This window comes from Nelusetta ayraudi, unplaced genomic scaffold (genome assembly GCF_046127955.1).
Source record: "Nelusetta ayraudi isolate G7.1 ecotype Tasmania unplaced genomic scaffold, CSIRO-AGI_Nayr_v1 ptg000004l, whole genome shotgun sequence".
NCBI lineage: Eukaryota > Metazoa > Chordata > Actinopteri > Tetraodontiformes > Monacanthidae > Nelusetta > Nelusetta ayraudi.
The window spans coordinates 11,625,037-11,645,718 of record NW_027466054.1 but is presented as its reverse complement, the minus strand read 5'-3'; the positions used below and the strand labels follow the sequence as shown (position 1 = coordinate 11,645,718).

The 20,682-nt window shown below is 44.0% G+C and overlaps 1 protein-coding gene across 1 annotated transcript in view; it reads right to left on the bottom strand.

The window, feature by feature from the left end:
- Window positions 1–14,515, bottom strand: part of myo15ab (myosin XVAb) — a 34,436-nt gene extending 19,921 nt beyond the window's left edge. Inside the window, 27 exon segments of the mRNA XM_076040562.1 lie at window positions 548–723; window positions 819–936; window positions 1,357–1,481; window positions 1,584–1,629; window positions 2,282–2,433; window positions 3,097–3,174; window positions 3,262–3,387; window positions 3,938–4,069; window positions 4,653–4,748; window positions 4,834–4,957; window positions 5,285–5,343; window positions 5,428–5,541; window positions 5,732–5,893; window positions 6,976–7,089; window positions 7,473–7,536; window positions 8,074–8,177; window positions 8,272–8,277; window positions 8,376–8,466; window positions 8,651–8,725; window positions 9,149–9,258; window positions 9,375–9,438; window positions 9,884–9,966; window positions 10,259–10,652; window positions 11,115–11,200; window positions 11,484–11,681; window positions 11,880–12,197; window positions 12,337–14,515. Of these exon segments, the coding sequence (XP_075896677.1) occupies window positions 548–723; window positions 819–936; window positions 1,357–1,481; window positions 1,584–1,629; window positions 2,282–2,433; window positions 3,097–3,174; window positions 3,262–3,387; window positions 3,938–4,069; window positions 4,653–4,748; window positions 4,834–4,957; window positions 5,285–5,343; window positions 5,428–5,541; window positions 5,732–5,893; window positions 6,976–7,089; window positions 7,473–7,536; window positions 8,074–8,177; window positions 8,272–8,277; window positions 8,376–8,466; window positions 8,651–8,725; window positions 9,149–9,258; window positions 9,375–9,438; window positions 9,884–9,966; window positions 10,259–10,652; window positions 11,115–11,200; window positions 11,484–11,681; window positions 11,880–12,197; window positions 12,337–14,499 (5,378 nt within the window). The 5' untranslated portion in view covers window positions 14,500–14,515.
- Window positions 14,516–20,682: the final 6,167 nt, after the last annotated feature.

Here is a 20,682-nt window from a genome sequence, read left to right as displayed (position 1 = left end):
GGTGGCAGCGGCTGAACTTTAACACATTCAAACGAAATGCTAATTTTGCAGCGTGTCTCGCGGTTCTGCGGGACAGGCATTGTCGGAGAAATCCATCACCCCTTGATTGATGAGCGCGGCCTGAATCCTTCAGCCTTGTTGCCTCGCATCAAGGGCGAAAGAAGCCCACAGCCAGTGAAAAAGCTTTGACCCCCCCCACCCACCTACCCACCCAACCTCTCCGCCCCCACCCTCTATTTGCCTCTGTGAAGCCAAACAAGAAATCCTAATATTGCTGGAAGGGCTGGAAGTCACTGAGGACAGCGTGGTGCGGATGTTGGGGAAAAACAACAAAAAACAAACAAAAAAAAAACTACAGAGCGGCAGAGTTGATTTTCTGAAACTATGACGCTTAAAAAAAGGGAATATGTCAACTGTGCAAACACTTAACAGCCCTTCACAGCACACTTTAATAGAAGCCTGAGGGCTGCGTGGAGGCACCGCCTGAAATATGAAAGGGTAAATTGAAAAGTCAATCCCACACATTAGCTCCAGGTAAGCGGCGTACCTCACGACGTAGCCTTTGCAGCGAGCTCCCAGCGCGATGATGCGCCGGCGGAACTTGACAAAGTTCTTCCTGACGAAAAACATGCGAGCGTATCTCTGCAGCGTCATGGCGGCGATGTTCAGCAGGCGGTCGCGCTTCCCCTCCAGCAGCTGGTACAGCTCCTCTTTCAGGAAGATCTGAGGGGGCACGGGAGTGATTTGTGATTTTGTCCGATACTTCTTTCTCACGTGGGGGCCTCGTTGTTTCGTCTTTCGCCCCGGACTGGTCTCACCTTGCTGACCCCCAGCTGGTACGAGCCGCTCTTGACCGGTCCGAGCTTGTGAAGCATGACGACGCAGTTTTCTCCGTCGGCAGGAGGAGGATCCTTCATGCAGAGCAGGGCTTTATACCTGAGTGGCCGTGAGCAAATCTGACATGACAGTCTGACATTTCTTCCGAAAGTGAATGTGCACAGGGGTCAGCGCTCTTTGCTTCGAACTTTTCTCCGTTGTTTACTGTTTCCAATGTGGGGGCCACACAGGGAACTGAACTGGATTTTGATATTCCCATGGGTTTGATTTTACGACTTAAATGGTGAACGGTTGGGAACCTTCACTGTAAATCACATTCTACAGACTCAGAAGTGAGAGCAACTGAGTGGACTCTCAGTCTTGTGGTTTTAATGCCACCAGTGACGCCTGAATTGTGAATGTGATGACACAAAAGTTCACCAGGAGTTCGAGGAGGTCTGTTTTATAACACGCTTGATGTATTAAGTTACAGTTCCATTTTTGAAACGGACCTAAAGGGACTGTTGATAAGATTCAAACCTGGATAGGAAGCTGTGGAACCGCAATCTGATTGGATAACCCTCCTTCCTTATCTGGATGGTCTCCATTATTCCAGAGTAACGCAGCTGAGTGGTGACCAGCTCCATATCAAAAACCCCTGGCTCCTACAAAAGTATGCAAACATTAATCAGGTCGCTGTAGGTTATACGACGACGAAAAGCAAAAAAACTGCCACTGCAAACACATTGTGCAACGTTCAAATATACCTTGAGATGGTTTGGCTTGATGCATCGTACAAAATAAGGGTTACACCTGTCACAGAGAACGAATGGATGGACATACATATATGCTGAATATGTGTTGAAAGTTAACTTGATGACAGTTAAGTGCGTAAATCCACTGCAAGGAAGTAAATCATCTATATTCTGTAACTTACAAAGTATGAGGAGAAAAATCTCTCAGAAAAATAACTCTGGAAATGCCGGCACGGCTTCAATGAGAGGTGGTGAAAAGCAGCACTAACAGGGATGGGATCACACTTTGTTGACCTGATATTGATGTAAACATTGATTCTGTTCTAATGCTATAAACAAATGCTTAGAATAATTCTTATTTAAGCAACAAGCGTTGCCACTTCCTGTGACTCACCCCCCCACTTCCTGCAGCGCTCTATAGCTTTGCGCATCGTCTCTGAAAATTCTGGGCACATTCAGCACAAAATTACAGGGTGCTGATGAGTCACAAAGAAGCAAAAAAGACTGAATGCACTACACCGCACAATACACACCTCTGCCGCGTCAAGATAAAAAGGGCTACAGTTAATCTGGAACAAAGTGCATTTAACGCTGTAAACTGGAATGCCTTTAAAAAAAAAAAAGAAACAAAGTTTGCAGCGGATGCGCTAAGCTGTAATTGAAGTTTCAATGCGGCTCCGGAGGTTAAGCGGGAGCCGTTCTGCTCGAACCTTTCCATCTTCTCCAGCAGCTCCTGCAGGCTGCTCTGGAACTTGGCGCTGACTGTGTTGGCCTGATAACGACGAGCCGCGCTGCTGTGCCTCATGTTGGACCACTGCTGAGAGGCAGCCTCCGAGTGCTTCAGGAAGAGGCTGGATACCATCTGAACGAACACACACACACACACGCGCACACGCGCACACACACACACACACACACACACACACACACACACACACACACACACACACACACATGCGCACACACGCACACACAAAGGCACAATCGCAGGTAACGAGGTAAACAAGGGTGAACAGTCCTGAGTTTTCTGTCACGTATTGGGTGGATATAAAATGTGAAGCAGTAAAACAAGAGGTGAGATCAGTTGTTTTACTAAGATAGTAATAATAGTTAATAATACTAGTATGAATAAATAGTATTAGCAATATTTTCTGTAATTATTTTCAAATAAATAAAAGTTTTTCTTAAAAGTTAAATGAAAATTTCTGTCTCGATCCCATAAATAGGAATTCGTTTATTTTTAAGGAAATAAAGTAAAAGTAACAAAGTATTGAATGATGTCCTGTAAATACTTGACTCCTTGTTTATTTACCCTGTCTGCACTTCATCCACATAATTCCCTTGTTCGCACACACTCATGTTAACATCCTCTATGGATAGAGGATTCAATCGCTTTTGATTATATGTAATTTACTTTTAGCAGTTTCTATATTTGATTATCTGTGACAAAAACATCTAGTAAACAACATTTCCAACAAGCAGACAAACGTCTTCATTGTACTGCAGCGCATCTTGCTGGTCTTACCCTATTCTTGCTCTGAATGAAGAGGTCTATGACATCCTGTCGGACCATGTCGAAATTCTTGTCCAAGAATCTATGTACCTACAGCAGAAAATCGTTCAGCAAGAGGTGCTGAATTCAAATAAATATTGATGAAACATCAGAGGGAAAGACAAGATGAGCTGTTACCTGGTAGGTGACCTTCCCTGCGTAGTGTTTGAGGGTGAACTCTGGCAGCGGCATCTTTGGCCTCCCATACAACGGGTCGTCCGCATGGTGATAGTGGCACTTTTGAAGGAAGGTGTGGTCTGTTGCCTGGCAATGATCAGACACGGTAAATGAGAAGCTGTAAGAACGGGATGGGATAAAAAATTAAAAAAAACTACTGTCGACTGTGCGTGCGTGTGTGTTCTGCACATTGCCCCCGGCACTCACTCGTGTAGCACTGTGTTCATATTTCACTTTGAGCATCAGACACGCTTAATAACACATCTATCACGACACAAACCCAGCCGCTTTCCAAACGGTCGGAGCCTCGGGAAGGCAGGGAGGCAATAAAGTGCGTTCGCTGGGATTGTTCTGTATTGATCGACATAATACACTTGAGAGGTTTATGAGAAATCCGATCAGTGAGATTGGTAATTCTTTTCAAAGCCGGGGTACGGAATATTTCAATCACCACTTATTGTCTGCAGCTCCTTTCTTCTCAATTTACAAGAGCAATGAAATATTTTAAAACTCTTGCCACACGACGCTGCGGCTCCGGAGCGAGCGGTCTCTCCCGTCTGATTGAATTTTGTCGTCTCGACGAGGTTGATTTGAAATAAACACACGCATGCACGCACGCACGCATGCATGGACCTACCTGAGGGAAGCTGCACTGGTCATCAAGGATTCGCAGTATCCCATGAGGCTTTGCTGCGATGAGGTCGAGGCAGGCCTGGTTATGGCTGTAGGGCTGCTGCTGCCACTGGATCTGCTCCCGCATGTACTCCTCCTACATACGGCACGGAAAGTTTAGTACCTTGCTGCACGGTAATGCCACTTTACAACAATGTACTCCAGAATTCACTGCGGTTAAAATGTCTTTCAATTCAATTCAATTCAATTCAATTCAATTCAATTCAATTCAATTCAATTCAATTCAATAAACTTCATTTTTCCGTTAGGAACTTCGCTCATGGTTCAAAGTGTCAGTGCAGAGACATCACAGGCGCAATTACAAATCTATTCAGACATAAACATTCATAGGTCAGCTCACTCAAACCATAAATAGGCTTTGTCGGTACTTCTTCTACTACTTTTTATTATTTAATATATTGTTAAATGTAAATAGAAGTTAAAATCTTTATTCAAGGCTTAGGGTATACATGAAGTTTTGACAGCTTTTTTTGTCAAGCAAGTTTTATTGTATTTAGTAATCAGGTTGCAAAGACTTAATGTGAAAATACTGCATCTACCTGTCTACTTTGTTTTTCTGTTCTTCACTTTTGAACCATGTTTTTGCTCACATCTTAGTTTTTTCTCCAGTAGAGAAAAAAAACACCAACACGCAAACACTGATTTTGCATTTTGCTGACCTGCTCTTCCTGGAAGATCACCTTGTTGAAAAAGAACTGCAAAGTTTCGTTGGCGTAGTTGATGCACAGCTGCTCAAAGCTGTTCACCTGTAGCTCCTGGAAGGGGCCAAGAGGGAAAATGAAGGGATTAGCGAGCGCGGCTCAGTGACGCCGGCGGGTGAAAACGACTCTCAAGCCTGACCTCGAATCCATATATGTCCAATATGGAGATGGAGAGGGCTTCGTTGCGCGGGTAGACCCGACCGTTGATGCGCTCCGTCAGCCAGCTGAACAGCAGCGAGTACAGGATCTTGGCAACGGCGTCTCTACGAGGGAAACACACAATACGGTTTCTATGGAAACACAAAACCTCGTTCCTATGGAAACAGAGGACATCTGAAAAATCTTTCCCCTCAGCCCTGACAGCTTTTGTCCTCACATGCCTGTGCCAAAGATTGGAAGGGAATATCAAAGAGTGTTCACCCCATCTGAGTGAGTCTCTGCGTGTGATTTTATGGGTGGGGAGGGGGTAAAAAAAAAATGAGGGCACCAAAAAAAAAAAAAAAAAAACCCTTGAAAGTCTGGCAGGGAGGCTTTTATCTCGGGTTATTGGGATTTAATCCAGCAGACACCATATTCAGTGAAGCGTTCACCTGGCATCCACGGCACTCTCCACCGTGAGCGGAGTGAAGATCCTCTCCCTTACTGTATCCTAGAAGGCAGAGACACCCTTGCTAGTAGTTATTTAACAACTATGTAACTAACTGTGTGTGTTGGCATCATATTGTAGACCCACCGTCATTTTGAAAGTGACAGACTTCTGCAGCCCTTCAGGTGAGACTTGCAGCAGCTCGGCCGCAACCCTGATCTCGTGCGCGCTCACCACCGACGCCACCTCCTGACCCTCAGCCTGCAGGAGACCCCACCATCACCATCACCACCCCCAGCCCCACCAGAAGGCAAACGTTCACACAGGCATTCATTATCCCCCGGCCGCTGTCAACATCATCATTATCAGCCAGGCGTGAAACGAATTGCATCTTTATCGCCAATTTGCCAGCGCGAGTGCGTGGGAGCGTGCGCGCGACGCTGCGGCCGACCTGGTGAGGCTGGAAGAAGACGTTGCCCAGGTGCAGGACGGAGGACAGTAGCCTGTAGACGCTGTTCAGCTCGTCTGGAGTGAAACACAGGATGTCCATGGCGTTCAGCAGACGCCTGAAGTCCTCCCCGTCGTCCTTCCCCTCGATGGCGCAATCTCCTCCCTGCACGTGCACACACACACACACATTACAAACACGCACGTTCAGGGTTATCATCACCGACGTGCGTTCCACTACCCTCAGTTATTTAAATGGCGGTAATTTGAGAGTGAACTTCTACACAACCCAAAAGTTCAACTTCAACTTGGCGGAGATGTGCGTGTCAGCGTGTGTCACCGCGTCGGAGAGCATCTGCCGGGGCTCCTGATGCAACCCAAGGCAGTTCTAACCTCACCGTCATCCAGAGAGGGCAGTCAAACACCACTTTTTATCCAGCTGTTACATCACTGCCTAATGGGTGGGTACTGCCTAAGCCACTTGCAGTCTTAATCTTGGATTTAAAAAAACTGTTAAAAATGCATAAAGCATAATTAGATGTAGTTAAAAGTATTTCTTTTTTTTAAATCAGCAAAATTGGCAGTGGTGAATAGTGCGCACGGTTGAAACGATCAAGTTGAAAGGAGGCTCTTCATGTCCGCCGCGATAACTTTCCAAAAGTTGCAATATTATCAAAATAAAACATTTGCTGTTGTTTTTTTTTTCTTGTTTGTCAAGAAAACATTGTTGTGGTGTGTTTTGCATTTCAAAAAATTGTTGGACTGATTTGAGAGCTAAGGTTACTGTGTAACTGTTCCAAATTTGTCCCAAAACTAAAAACAAGGATGTTATACAACGAAAAAAGTCAAATCTAAATACGGTAGATGCCAAGCTCACAGTGGTACACTGACACTGTTACCAAAATTAGGGAAAACTTCATTTTATATTGAAGTTCAAAGAAAAATTATCAAACAAAAAAGGAAAGGAAGTTACATGAGGCATTCAGAATGAAACGAGCAAATAATCAATCACTCATATAAAATCCATTATGAAAAAGATGGTTATCAACCGCTTGTGTACTGTGATGAGTTTTTCATCGTGGCATTAATCACTCGACACAATGAATACCGCAGCTTCAAAAAACTGGCATCTCATTCTTTTCTGTGACTCAAATTGATGACTGCGACCACTCCTTATCGGTGCCTTGTGTGCGGTGTGTGTTTTTGTGTGTGACTGAGGGGTGCAATTCATAGTTTTGCTGCGAGCACCTGATTCAGATAGTAGTAAGTCTCAGCTTCTTGGAGATAGAGCGAGCGCTTCTCGTTAGGAGGAAGACCTGCCAGCATCTCATAGAAGATGTGATAGTTCCGCTCCGATTTGGCCTGCGGATACACACACACACACACACACACACACACACACACGTGCGCCGCCAGATTACGAGATTGAATATCACGTATGCATGCATACATAGCAGGTAGATTGAATTATACACATCATACACGCCTTTATCTGTCACAACAACATTAAAATGGACACCTGGGAAACAGTTGCAGAGTAAATTCATGGATGATAAATGAACCAGTAAATGAACCAGATGTGCAGAGGTGCAGACCATGATGTGCAGTATAAAAATAAAGGGGATGCCAGTGACACACGTCATGCAGCGTGCCCTGACATTCTCCTTTTTCTCACCGTGACTCAGAGGTAAGAAGACTCCAACCTGACCTGCTGTTGTGTGTGTGTGTAAGTGTGTGCGTCTCACCTGAAAGACAATGCGGGACTTCTCCAGCAGGTACTGAGACGTTATGGCACCGCTGATCTCACCCCTTGTAGGACACACACGAGCAGTTTGAGTTAAGTAACAGTTCATACATGTGTAATGTGCTCGGGTTCTTTTTCTTACACTTCCAGCAGAATATCAAGTACTCATCTAATTGCGTGACTGCGGCTTAGCTTGCATACACAGCACTTAGTCCAATGTGAGTGTTGAGCCCTGCTGTTACGTCCGCGTAACACCTGCATTAATCTAACGCGCAAAACAACAAAAATGTGTGTTATTTCTAAAAGGCTTAAAATACCTTACAAAGGTTTCTTTTTTAAATCAAAATATTTTTGAAAGGATGAGCAGTAGGCCCAGGATTGTTACTAATATTTGTGAAATCAAGTCCAATATTTCTATTAGCTTTGCTTTGTCTCCAAAGTTTTCCAACACAGGTTGTGGTGATGTGTGATTTGATTGTTAATATCAGAAAAATTTGAAAACCTTAAAAAATATGTCTATATTTAGTTAGTTAGTTAGGTCTATATTTAGTTCTTGATGTCTTGAGTCAGTTACTTCATTGGCAGAATAAGTCGCTGCTCACCCCTCCATGTATATCTGCGTGTATTTGCCAAAGCGTGAAGAGTTGTCATTGCGCACAGTTTTGGCATTCCCAAAAGATTCCAAAAGTGGTGTGGCCTCAAGAATCTGATCAATCACAACAGACAAAGGGGTTACATTGGCTTCTTTGAAGTGAATTATCGGTTGCCATGACATTGAGAATGCAAAGAGGCCACCATACCTCAATCTGATTGTAGAAAAGAAAAAAGGAGAGAAATAGCAACATGATTATCTTAATGGCCTGTACACATTAGCACACGTCTACACAATAAACAGAAAACTCACTTGCTGAATGACATTGCATTTGTGATGTATAGCCGTCAGGTAGCGTAGGATCAGTTTAGTTGCTTCGGTTTTTCCTGACCCACTTTCTCCACTGTAATAACAAACAAAAGACACTCCTTATTTGCTTAATCGTAATTTTAAAATAGTGTTTAAATGAAAGATTAATGCAATGAAAGTGCCATGAAAAGCTAAAACAGAAACTTTGATACAAACAATTGCATATTCCGTAAAGGACATTAAATGACCTTCTGGTTGCAGTGTGAAACATTTCTCACCTGATAACAATACACTGATCCTTTTTGGCATCCATCATGGTTGTGTATGAGAGATTTGCTATGGCAAAAAGATGACTGGAACACAACAGAAGATTTGTTCATGTTTAGCAGATGTGTGCCTATTGTTTGCGTCTGCACGTGTGCGCACGTGTGCGCACGTGTGTGCAAGTGTGTGCAAGTGTGTGCAAGTGTGGTTGAATCTATAACCAAACACTCCCTTAGCAACCAAGCAACAGCAGAGTAATGCGATCCTCTTAGTAGCACCTGAGAGTGCTGACATTTACACCTCTACTTACAACCAAACTATATCTCACAGCACGCTGATGGCACAGAGCCAGGTAAAGTATAATCACACAGATTCAACGGATACTGTCAAAAAAGGCCAAAACAAGTTAGAAAATGATGTTATAAATGGGAATATTGGAGATAAACTCGACTGAAAGCACAACCTCTTTTCCAAAGGTAATCAGTTAACACACACACACTCCCAGGTCTTACGGAGGGTTGTCACAGAGGCCGTGACCCTCATACTGCAGCACCATATCAGTGCCGTATATGTTGAGTAACTTGTAAGGATTCATGGACACCAGGATGCTGCCTATGTAGGTCTGTGTGGAGGAGAAAAAAGAGGAGAGGGAGAGAGAAGAGATACGAGAGGCAGTGAGTTAGTCACAAAGACAGCGTCCATGGCATTTGGCAATATTAGTTATTTAATTAGGCGTACATATACAAGCTCCTGGTCATAACGCTTCTTCAGGTTCATCAGAACTGTGGTCTCATTCAGCTCTCTAAAATTAAACACAGGGGATATATTAAATTCAAATTTGAAAAGCATGCAACTTCACCGGACAACATGCACACAATGACTTTAAACAGTAATTGCTTTTCATGGCATTCATTTTTCTTTGTGAAAAGTGTAATGCTGACTTGTCGGATAAGTGTATTTTGAAATGCTGTTAAAATGATGTAAAGGTCTAATTTGTATGAGGAGGACGTGGGTGCTGCTCAGTCGAAATGCACTTGTGCTCCTCAATAAAGTTCTGTGCTAGTGAGTGATTTCTCTATCTTTCACTAACCTTCAGGCACACAGTAAATTGATGCTTAAAGAAACTGAAAGAATGTGCATTCATGCTGTGTTGCACTACAGTGGAGCAACTAAATGCTTGTAAGTGTGTGACATGGACATGAGTGACTGAGCTGTAAGGCTGTTTGGTATTGCTGATTTCTGCTTACGGCAGCTGCGTCATGTCCTCCATTCCCTCTGCCCAGTGCTTTGCCCTGTGGCCCACTGTGGGCATGCTTAGAATAGAGTAGATCTGGACATAGAGACAAACGATGGCATGCAATTAGACCAACCCTGTCATGGATGTTGCCAAGGCTTTAGGGGTTCTGTAATTATCTGACGGACAGCTCACAATACAATATTCTTGTTTACACACATAACAAATTGTTATTGGGGCCCATCCAGCTCCCATGTTCTAAAAGCTTCATTACATCAGCAGTCAATACAAAGAAAATAAACTTTTGTTCAACTTTTGCATTGACATAAATATATTATATATAAATATATTATAAATTAATAAATATGGGAATTAATACATAACTTACCTTGTCATACCAGCTTTGACCAGGAACTTTTTCTCTCTCGGGACTCCAGTCCGCGTCTTGTGGTTTACCATCTGCAGCTTGGGGTGTGGGTGTATAGCCCTCTAAAACTCCATCTTCCTTATACATGGACCACTTCGACAGATTTTGGACAGTTCCATGTGGTAAAACCCTCTCAGCTGCCCAAACATCATCTCCTCCGTCCCCGCCTCCTTGGGCATTCTTGGCCCAGTGTCCTGAATGTGGCCCATAGGGAGGCACTACAGCGTAGCAATTATCCTCACCCTGCAGCCCTGTTGGCACCCTGTACGAGGCATAGCGCAGATGCTGGTTTTGTATGGCATCAGAGAGGCTTGGATTGTGGAACCGACGTGTGAGAACAGCGCCATCTGGAAGTCTGAGGAAAAAAGGATGTTTTTTTTTTTCATGAAGAATTAGGCGAAGAAGGATGCTACAGAACTTATGAATAGTATGGGGTCTTTGTGGGATGAATACATTACGACGTTGATCAATGACTTGATAAATAAATATAACATGAACAGATGTGACTTTGACAAGGAATCCTTATCTAGAAACTACAAATTATTCACATCTTTTGGAAATCTACTACAAAATAATCTAACTGATACGATCTGATCTGATAAGATGCACTGATTTTGTACAAATGTTTTGAAACAGATTTAAATTTTTCATCTGAGTTGAATTGTAACAATTCCACAGTCTGAGATCATTTTAGCTGATTAAGGCTAGTGTTTCATTCTCCAGTGGTCTTGTCGTAATACCCAGCTCACAGCTTGACTTCTTGGTGAGTATGAGGTCATCCTTTGCCCTACTTTCCATATACAGTGTTGTTCCCTACCTGTAAGTAACACCTTGGAGGTTGTCTTTCCGCAGGGCAGCTGCCAGGTTGGGAGGGGTTGGTCTTGGTGCTCCGGTGAAAACAGACTTCTCAGGCAAATGAAATACACTTGGGGAGCGCATTGTTTGGTGTTGCCTCAAAGCGGCTGCAAGGTTAGGAGTGGAGGGCTTTTGGCCAGGTAAAATCAGAGAACCATCAGGGAGCTGGTATGAAGCATTACGAAGACTGTCATTCATAAGTGCCTGCGGAGGGAAGTACCAACTTATGAGGAAATATTCCTTTAAATTTCACAGAAATGAACAAGTGGCAAAAAGACACCAAAACAGAAGACGAAATGCAGCAAAGAAAAAATATGACAAATCTACACACCTTAGACAAATCAGGGGCAGCTGGTTTCCGTGGGTCAATGACAATAGTTCCATCAGGGAGGGTGTAAGACACATTCTTTAGATAGGGGTTCTGTAGGGCAGCTGCAAGATTGGGAGTCTTTGGTTTCCTTGGATCAACTATTATGGTTCCATCTGGCAGGGAGTATGAAGCCCCTTTCAAGGCTGGGTTATTAAGGGCCTACACATTATAACAAATGCTTCAAGTTAGTTAAATCTGGTAAAATATGTGCAATTAACTTTAAATCATAAAAATGTATTGTATCTTAGCAAACATACACTTTATAAGAATATAAAGCAGCAATAGATATAAAACTTAAGTGAATATCAAAGTAACAGGAAACAAAAATAAAAAAAAGTGGCTGAATCCGTGGCTTACCTTAGCCAGGTCAGGAGAAATGGGTATATTGGGATCCTGAATTCCTTCAGGTAGTGCAAATGTGGTATCACGCAGGGCAGAGTTCTGAAGCGCCTTTGAGAGATTTGGGGATGCAGGTTTCCGAGGATCAATTATAATAGTGCCGTCAGGCAGGGTGTAAGAAGCACTTTTTAGATAAGGGTTCTGAAGTGCTGCAGCAAGAGTTGGAGACTTCTCTTTCTTTGGATCAATGACAATCGTGCCATCGGGAAGGGTGTATGAGGCTTCACGTAAAGCTGGATTTTTCAGTGCCTTAGCCAGATTTGGGGACACAGGTTGCTATAAACAGTTACAAAAAAGAAAAAAATGTTGTAAAAGAGAAACAAGTCAGAAGATCTGACTAACATATAGCTGACAGTACTGTACAACCATAAGAGGACAGTCACATTAAAATCATGACTCATCAATGATACTTTACTGGCTGTCTTGGGTCTATAATCGTGCCATCAGGGAGAGTATATGATGCAGTCCTAATATTTTGGTTCTGAAGAGCTCTAGAAAGGTTTGGAGAAACAGGCTTCTGGGAAACACGTGGATCCTGTGTTTACCAAAATAGAACAATTGTTTTCCTTACATTAGCAAGCATATGTGCCTTTTAGATGATTTGGATAATATGTCATGATCAAGTTATTCCTACCCTGATAACGGATCCATCAGGCAAGATGTATGATGCTTGACGTACTTGTTGGTTTTGCAAGGCTTGACCAAGCAAAGGGGAGGTACGTGGATCTGCATATGGTGAAACCAGGGTTCCATCAGGAAGTTGGTATGACGCCTGCATCAGCTGTGGATTTTGAATAGCTTGTCCTAATCTTGGTGATGAGGGTGGAAGTGGTCCATATGGGGTTCTTCTGAGTTGCAGAGGTGTCTGATAAGCGGCTTGCCTAATATTTGGGTTCTGCTGAAGGGCACTGTGGACTTTAGGTCCAACTGGTGCATATGGATTATGACGGGACATCATAGGAGATCTTAAAGAGGAAAGATTTTGTACATTAGATCTGTTTTGCAGTGCATCGTGTAGCAGTGGTGCTGGGCCAGGCTCAGAAATATAATCGTATTGAGTTACAGTTGGTCCATAAGGTGAATAAAATGTTGGGGTTTGATAGGATGCCACTGCTCTAAGTGCCTGACCATGTCTCATGGCACCGGAGAGCATTGGAGAAGAAGGTACAGATGGTGTATATGGGGACTGAGGCCTTAGAGGAGACACATACGATGCATCTCTTATGGCCTGTTTTTGCAATGCTCCGGAAAGTGAAGGAGATGAAGGAACATATGGTTCAACATATTCTGAAGCCATCTCATTCATGCCACTCATTTGAGCTGTGGGAGGGACAAAAGGGGAATTCAAAGAAGCATGCCGAATGGCCTCATTCTGCAAGGCACTAGATAACAGAGGAGAGGAGGGGGCAATAAAGTGATCTGACACTTCAGGATGAGAATAAGTATGAGGACCTGGTATAAATACTTCTTGTTCATAACTGGGTGAATGGAATGCTTGAGGGGGCAGGCGTGGGGATGAATGATGAGAAAGTCGAGGAGACAATGCTGGTGATGTTGGATGTGTCATATGTTTCAGGGAAGACTGTGGAGAAGTTGGAGACATCTTTCTCGTAGACTGCCGAGCCATTAAGGGACGTCCTCTTGCTACAGGTCTGGGAGGAAATCGGCCAGATTCTCTTCTACCAAAGGGGGCTCGGTCAATCATATGAGGAGAGTGAAAAGGGGACGAATGCATGGAATCCACTGTGAGCACAGAAGACCTATTACTTCGTATAGATGAAGCACGGAACGGATGGACATTTTGGGTGGGCGGAGGCACTGGACGGCCTCTTAGACCCATTGGGGAGGGCCTAACAGCACTTAAAGGTATATTATCCCCCATTCTAGGCTGAATCAGGGGTCTGGGATCTCTGAGCACTCGTGTAGAGCGTCGAGAGAGGGTTGGGGATGTAGGGCCAGCATGGGTCCCAGTAGGGGAAATACTGCGATAGGAGGGGGAGGGAGAAGGAGATGGTCTTCTACTGAGAGGTGGAGAGACACGGGACGAAGCGTGACCAGGAGAAATTGGAGGGGGCGGTGAGGCATTAATCTTTCGCCCCCCAAAGGGGCTGTGGCTTTGAGAGGTCAAAGGTGGGGAAATACGTCTTCTCATTGAAGCACGAGGTGATGAAGGTGGAGAATGTTGCCTCATTGATGCTCTTGGTGAGTTTGGAGGACTTCGTCGAATCAAGGAGGCTCGAGGAGAATGTGGGGGTGAGTGTCCTCTAGCTAGGGGAGATGGAGAGCTCTGAGGTTGCAATTTGCGATGGGCAAAGAGGGATGGGGATGAAGGGGGAGAAATTTGTCTTGAAATAACAGAGGGAGGTCTCTGAGCATGAATTAAACCACTCTGAAGGGATGGCTGTGGAGATGGACTGTGTCTCTGCAGAAGCAGTGGGGAGGTTATTGGGGAAGCCACAGCAGAGGGGTGATGCTGCATCTGTTGGGGGGGCATCATGACAGAACGTCTTGATGGAGTTGGAGACGACTGCATGCGCCTTGCTGGAAGAGGTGAGACACCAGCTTGCTTAATAATCATGGCAGTTGGAGTAGGAATGGACACTTGGCCAAATCCCTGTTGTGGTGCCATAATCCCAGGATCTGTCATAATTTGGTGCTAGCAGAGGGGAGGGGGGGAAATTGAAAATCAACATTATTACTATTATTGTAAAATCTACTTTTACGAGACAAAAGATTAAACAAAACAAAAAGTTTCAAAACATTCAGTTCAATAATATTACAAAATTCTTTGTTGTAGTTACACAAAATCAATTTTATAAAGAAATCTACCTGTGGAGAAATCATTTGTGGAGAGGCCATCTGTTGTTGTGGCAACATTATCTGCCCCTGTGTTGACATCATTTGTTGTTGCAACATATGTGGCTGTTGTGACATCATTTGCTGGTTCATTGAAGGGTGTTGTGGTAGCATCACTTGCTGATGAATTAGCTGCTGCTCTGGTAATATCATCTGTTGTGGTGAAAGACTAGGCGATGCCAACATCTGAGTGGACATAATCTGTTCTTGTAACATTGCCTGTTGCTGGGGTGATGTCATTTGTAGCCATGGTGACGCTAAATTTGGGGGAATTATCATTTGCTCTGGAGGAGGCAACATAGATTGTTGTTCAGGAAATATTGTTGGGTTTTGAAGAGACATTATTTGTTCTTGTGGGACCATTCCAACAGGCTGATGAAATGACATGGGGTCACTGGGGTGATCTGGAGCAAGGGGAATCTGGTCTTCGTACTGGATATCTGACATGCCTTCAAATTCTGGATCCGGGGGCAGAGTAGGTGGTGGGGGCAGTGGTACATCTAGTCGCTCTTTTCCAAATAATCGAACTTGTGGTCTAGGAAGTCTAAATGCCATCTCCCCTCCCTGAGTTTCATTTGAATAATTGTTATATTGGTCCAACTGTGATGTATACTGGTTACCATAGAGGCCCTGCATCTGATCAAACCCTTGACCTCCAAAGCCAAAGTCATGGCCAGTGTTTGGGAATCCAGTGGTTTGCTGGGAGCTATAGTCTTGGTAGGCCATGGCAACATCACTGTAATTTGGTGGATATCCTACTTGCATTTCCAAGTTTGTGGCATACGGGTTCTCATAAAAACCTGTCTGTCTGTCATTGTAGTAAAGCCCTTCATTGTTTTCATCATAATAGTCTTGAGCATGAGGGTTGATAAATCCATTCACATCTCCACCATACATATGAACCCCACCCATTTGTGCATAGTAGTCTAACCCCTCATTAAGATGCATATCCAATGCCTGTTGTTGATAGGCATAGTAATCAGCCTCCTGGTTGTAGTAGCCACTGGCAGATGGCTCAACGTATTCTCCTGTACCTTCATTGTAAAGCATATCTTCATAATATTCTGCATTTGGATCAAAGAGTCCTTCTTCCTCGTAATAGCCCAAGTCTTGATAATCTACCCCTCCAGCTTCATTTTCAAAATGACCAAACTGACTCTGGTCTCCATATGCTGCAGTTGTCTCATCGACATATCCATCATAACCGTAATCATAACCTCTTTGACCTCTCTGGTGAACTGCATATTGCTGGTTGTATCCAAACGTCTCATCCTCGTGGTCATAACCACCATTTTGGTAACCATGGAGGTAACCTCTGGCGCTAGATTGTCTGCCCAGTTTGCCCTGTCCACCCCAGCCACGTTGTCCTGCATTTCCTCCTCTCATTTTACGGGTAAGGAATCGTTTAGTTAGCCAGTTAGTTGCTGCTGCAACTTTACCAAGCAACATGCTTCTGTTCTTTAAGTCATCAGAGGTCCACCTACCAGTTTTTTTCCCAAATAAACCTTTGAAAAACCCTCCCTTCTTCTCTGCAGTTTCTCCCTTGCCCCCAAGACGAAGCAACAGAAAGGTTGGCTTTGATCCACTATTGGCAGCTGCCTTTTCTTTGGCCTCTTTCTCCTTCTTCTTCTTTTTGCTGACCTTGAACCTCATCATAAATCTGGAGGTGTTCTTTAGCATGGACTTGCGCCGTTTTTTCCGGGCTAGACGAAATTTTCTTTTACCTAGTCCAAGGAACAAGCGTGATGTGGCTTTCAGCTTCTTCCGGCTGTTCCTGCGTCTTTTAAAACCAGAGAACTTCATGAACATCCTGGACATGTTCTTCAGACCTCTTGTTGGGATTTTCTTTTTCTCAACCTCAAGAGCTTCCTCCTTCTTTTTGCCCTTTTTCTTCTTTCCATCAGCTTCAGATTTCTCTCCTTTATGATGTCGTCGATCTTTGTGTTTCCGTTTGGATTTACCAAAATCTTCATCCTCGTCTTCTTCATCCTCATCCTCCTCTTCTTCCTCCTCATCTTCATCTGATTCCTCTGCATGTCTAGATTTCCCCCCTTTCCTCCCTCTATCTCCCCTGCCTCCTCGCCGCTTTCCCTTTCTGTCATCCTCTGAGTCTTCTTCTTCATCCTCTTCTTCTTCTTCTTCACTTTCCTCTTCCTCATCCTCTTCATCGCTCAGAAGCTCTTCCTGTTCCTCTTCTGACTCCACTTTTTTACTTTTGCCTTTGTCTTTTCTGTTCTTTCCAGCATCTTTCCCTTTAGATGGCTCCTCTTTTCCCCTCTTCCCCCCTTTAACATCATCTTTACTTCCTTTCTTATCATCTTTATTTCCTTTCTTATCATCTTTAGCCCCTTTCTTGTCAACTTTTCCACCCCTTTTATCCTCTTTTCCTCCTTTCTTATCATCCTTGCTGTTTTTTGGGTCATCTTTTTCATCCTTTCCTTTCCTTTCATCCTCCTTTTTTACTGGCTCAGATTTTCCACCCTTTTTTGTGTCCTTTTTGGGGTCTTTCTTGCCAGGCATTTTGAAAAGTGCCTATGTGCAGTGCATACCACACTTTCACTTGAGGGAGTGAGGCTGTAAATACAGAAAAAGTGCAGAATGTAAAATTTACAGTATTTCAGCATAAATTCACAAAGAATGAAATGTAAACAAAAATATAAAATGCAGCAGGGGGGTGACCTTTAAATTGGGCCTTGGATCAGAAATGCTGAGAAGACTTGGCCCCAGTAACATATGCAGATTTTGTATCTCTGTTGAGACAGGTCCACCCAGCAAAAATAATACATAGTCTGGTCCCCATGAAGACACCTGTTCACACAAACACATGGATGGCAATATTTACTCCACAGAACCAGAACCAGAACTAGAAATACCAGCCCATTAAAAATTGCTTCGTATGTATTGACACAGAATCACTTTTTAGTACCACACTGTGCTTTACACATTGCAACAATGTCTCAAAACAATACCCATTGACTACAAAACACTGCACAAGCTTAACACAGGCATCTGACACTCCTTAAAGGTCAAAGAGTTCAGTGGTGTAGATCTTGTAAACCCCCTTATTTAAATCACTTTAAGTGCATAAATATCACAGGCTACAATATAACCCCCACTCTTGCTACTTTAACACATATAACAAAATCTTCAACTTTCACCTCTTCTCTACATTTGCACAACTTACTGATAACCATGTGTTGAGTGACCAAACCCATCCATTCATACAGTTCTCCATCATAGTTACCTCCACATGAAATGACCGACAGCAGAGGAGACGAACTGAAGGAGTTGACAGAGTCTTGCTGGTCTTTAAGTTGATGTGTCCGCACAGAATATCCTCTTGCAAGAGAAAATATAACTTTAGATGAGGTCTCGCACTCACTCCTGTGACCAACTCAGTCCCCTGCTAGTCACTACAACACATTCCCTCACTCACCACAGCACTCTGCTCACATTGCCCTCCTCAGAGTGGGTGACAGTGTGTGTGTGGGTGTGTGTGTCTGTGATAGTAAATGTGTAAGGGAGAAAAAAGAGAAGGGCAGATGGGATGCCACCCCCCCCTCCCCCCACCCTGTGTGTGTGTGTGTGTGTGTGTGTGTGTGTGTGTGTGTGTGTGTGTGTGTGTGTGTGCATGTGAGACTGCATGTGTATATGTATATGTGTTTTCAGGCATTCGAGGAGTTCCTTGAGGCAGGGTGTAGAAGGAGTCTTAATTTGTCATCTGGCTCTACAGGTGAAACTTGAGAGCTCTGAGTCGGTAAGGGGGCGGGGCATAAATAATACAAAAGGTCTCCAGAGAGAGACAGAGAGAGAGGAAGACTGTCAAGAAATGCAGAGGATAACCTTGTCTGTCAGCACAATGTCAGCAAAACCTTAACTATCCAATGATCAATCAACTTTATTTTTGGTTAAATGAATTTGTCGCGTGTATACCTACATACTTACGAGCCACATTATTGGTACATCTTCTTAGTACTGGTGTGGTTTGTGTGTGTATGCATGTATGTATGTACGTACGTACGTATGTACGTATGTATGTACACCTACACTTGTTTGTAACTAGTAGTTATTTGTGACTGTTGCTTTTCTACAGTCTCCAACCAGTCTGTCCATTTTCCTCTGACCCCTGCCACCAACGAGGCATTTTTCTCCTCACAATTGCCACTCACTGGAGATTTTTCTTTTTTGGAACATTCTCTGTAAACCCTAGAGTTGGCTCTGTGTGAAAATCCATGTAGTAACACCAGTGTCTGAAATACTCAGACCAGCCTGTCTGGCAACAGCAACCAAGCCTGGTTCAAAGTCACGGTTCATGCACGGTTTAAACTTCAGCGAGTCGTGCTCACCCTGTCTACATGCCTAAATGCAAAAGGTTGTTGCCATGTGATTGGCATGTGTTGAGAGGAAATTACCTAAAGAAAATGTCTGAAAAGTGTAAGAGGCAATCTAATTGTCTGTCAGATGCTCCTGTTTAGGTGAATGAACAAAACAATTATTTTCAACTACATCTTTATTCCCACTGCAAGAAGCCGACAACCTCCTTCTTCAGAGCTTAGAAGCTAGGCAGCGTAAACACCCACTTGTGAGATAACATCTTCACTTTAGGTTTCAGCCACAAAGGAATTACGTACTGAAACACACTCACACACATACGCCAAGGAAGTATCAGTAACAGCGCCGAGATTATTAGTGCCATCAACCAAATTATTCCTCTTCCAGAAGGAAGGGGTCGGATAGCTGGACCTGTCCTATTACAGGGTATTGGTGTTGGGTTGCCAGATCCTGATCTTTTAGTCTTGGAGTGTAACGCTATCTGATTAAAGCCAACTAGTAAAGAGCACATATTGCACAAGAGTAGGCACAGTGAGATGATTCAGACTTTTGAGTGGGTGCACATGTGCAGTAAAAGGATGGAAAGAGATTTTTTTTCCCTCTCCCCTCGGATTTCCCATGATTTGTCGCTAGGAACCACACATCTGCTTTTGAAGCAGAAAGAAATCCTTATCAAAAGTGAAGAGCTCTCGGTAGCAGGGCAGTCTCTGTCTTCTCAAAAGCAATTGCTGCTGGCAGGTGGTCCTCCGTCTTTTAATAGAATTTGCAGAGACGCAGGAGACACAACAGAAAAACTGGGATGCATGCCCGGAAGGGGAACACAGACCCATGACAGAGGTGGACTTGATGAGCCTCATCAAAAGGATTCGGGACCTGAGGGGGTGCAGTAGACCGAGTCTGTCACTTCACCAGCACACACGCACACACACACACACACACACACACACACACACACACACACACACACACACACACACACACACACACACACACACACACACAGTAATCTGCTGCTATCTAGTGGTGGACTAGCATTACACCTGCAGCACTTCTCACAGTTTGAGGTGGCTGCCTGGGAAAATTAACAAGGCCTGCAGCAAGTGTCACAGCTCGCACAGCACAAAACAATCCCCTGATCGGAATGTACTGTTTTTAAATTGTTTAGTACATTACAGCCATCATAAGTTGTGTGAGCTACACCAGGTTTACACTGTAAGAGCAACAAGTACACTGAAGGAGAAGTTAAAGTACCCCCCCCCCCCCCCCCCCCCAAGAAAAAAGAAAAGAAAAGAAAATCCTACCTGTCCTGCTGTGGGAACCGACATCGTTGATGCTCAAGTCAACTGGCCATCCGTACTCAGACGTCCTCATCCTCCGAAAAACACACAAACTCAGGCAAAAACCTAAACCCCAATATTAAAAACCCCATAACACCTCTCCACAACTAATGCCGCTCCGGGCAGGACAGCTTTGCAGCAGCAGGAGTCCGTCGCGGCCAGAGGCGAGGAAAAGCGTACCACCGGAAACGGAAGATAAATATTTGACGAGCGCTATTCTTCGTGAAGCGGCCGGG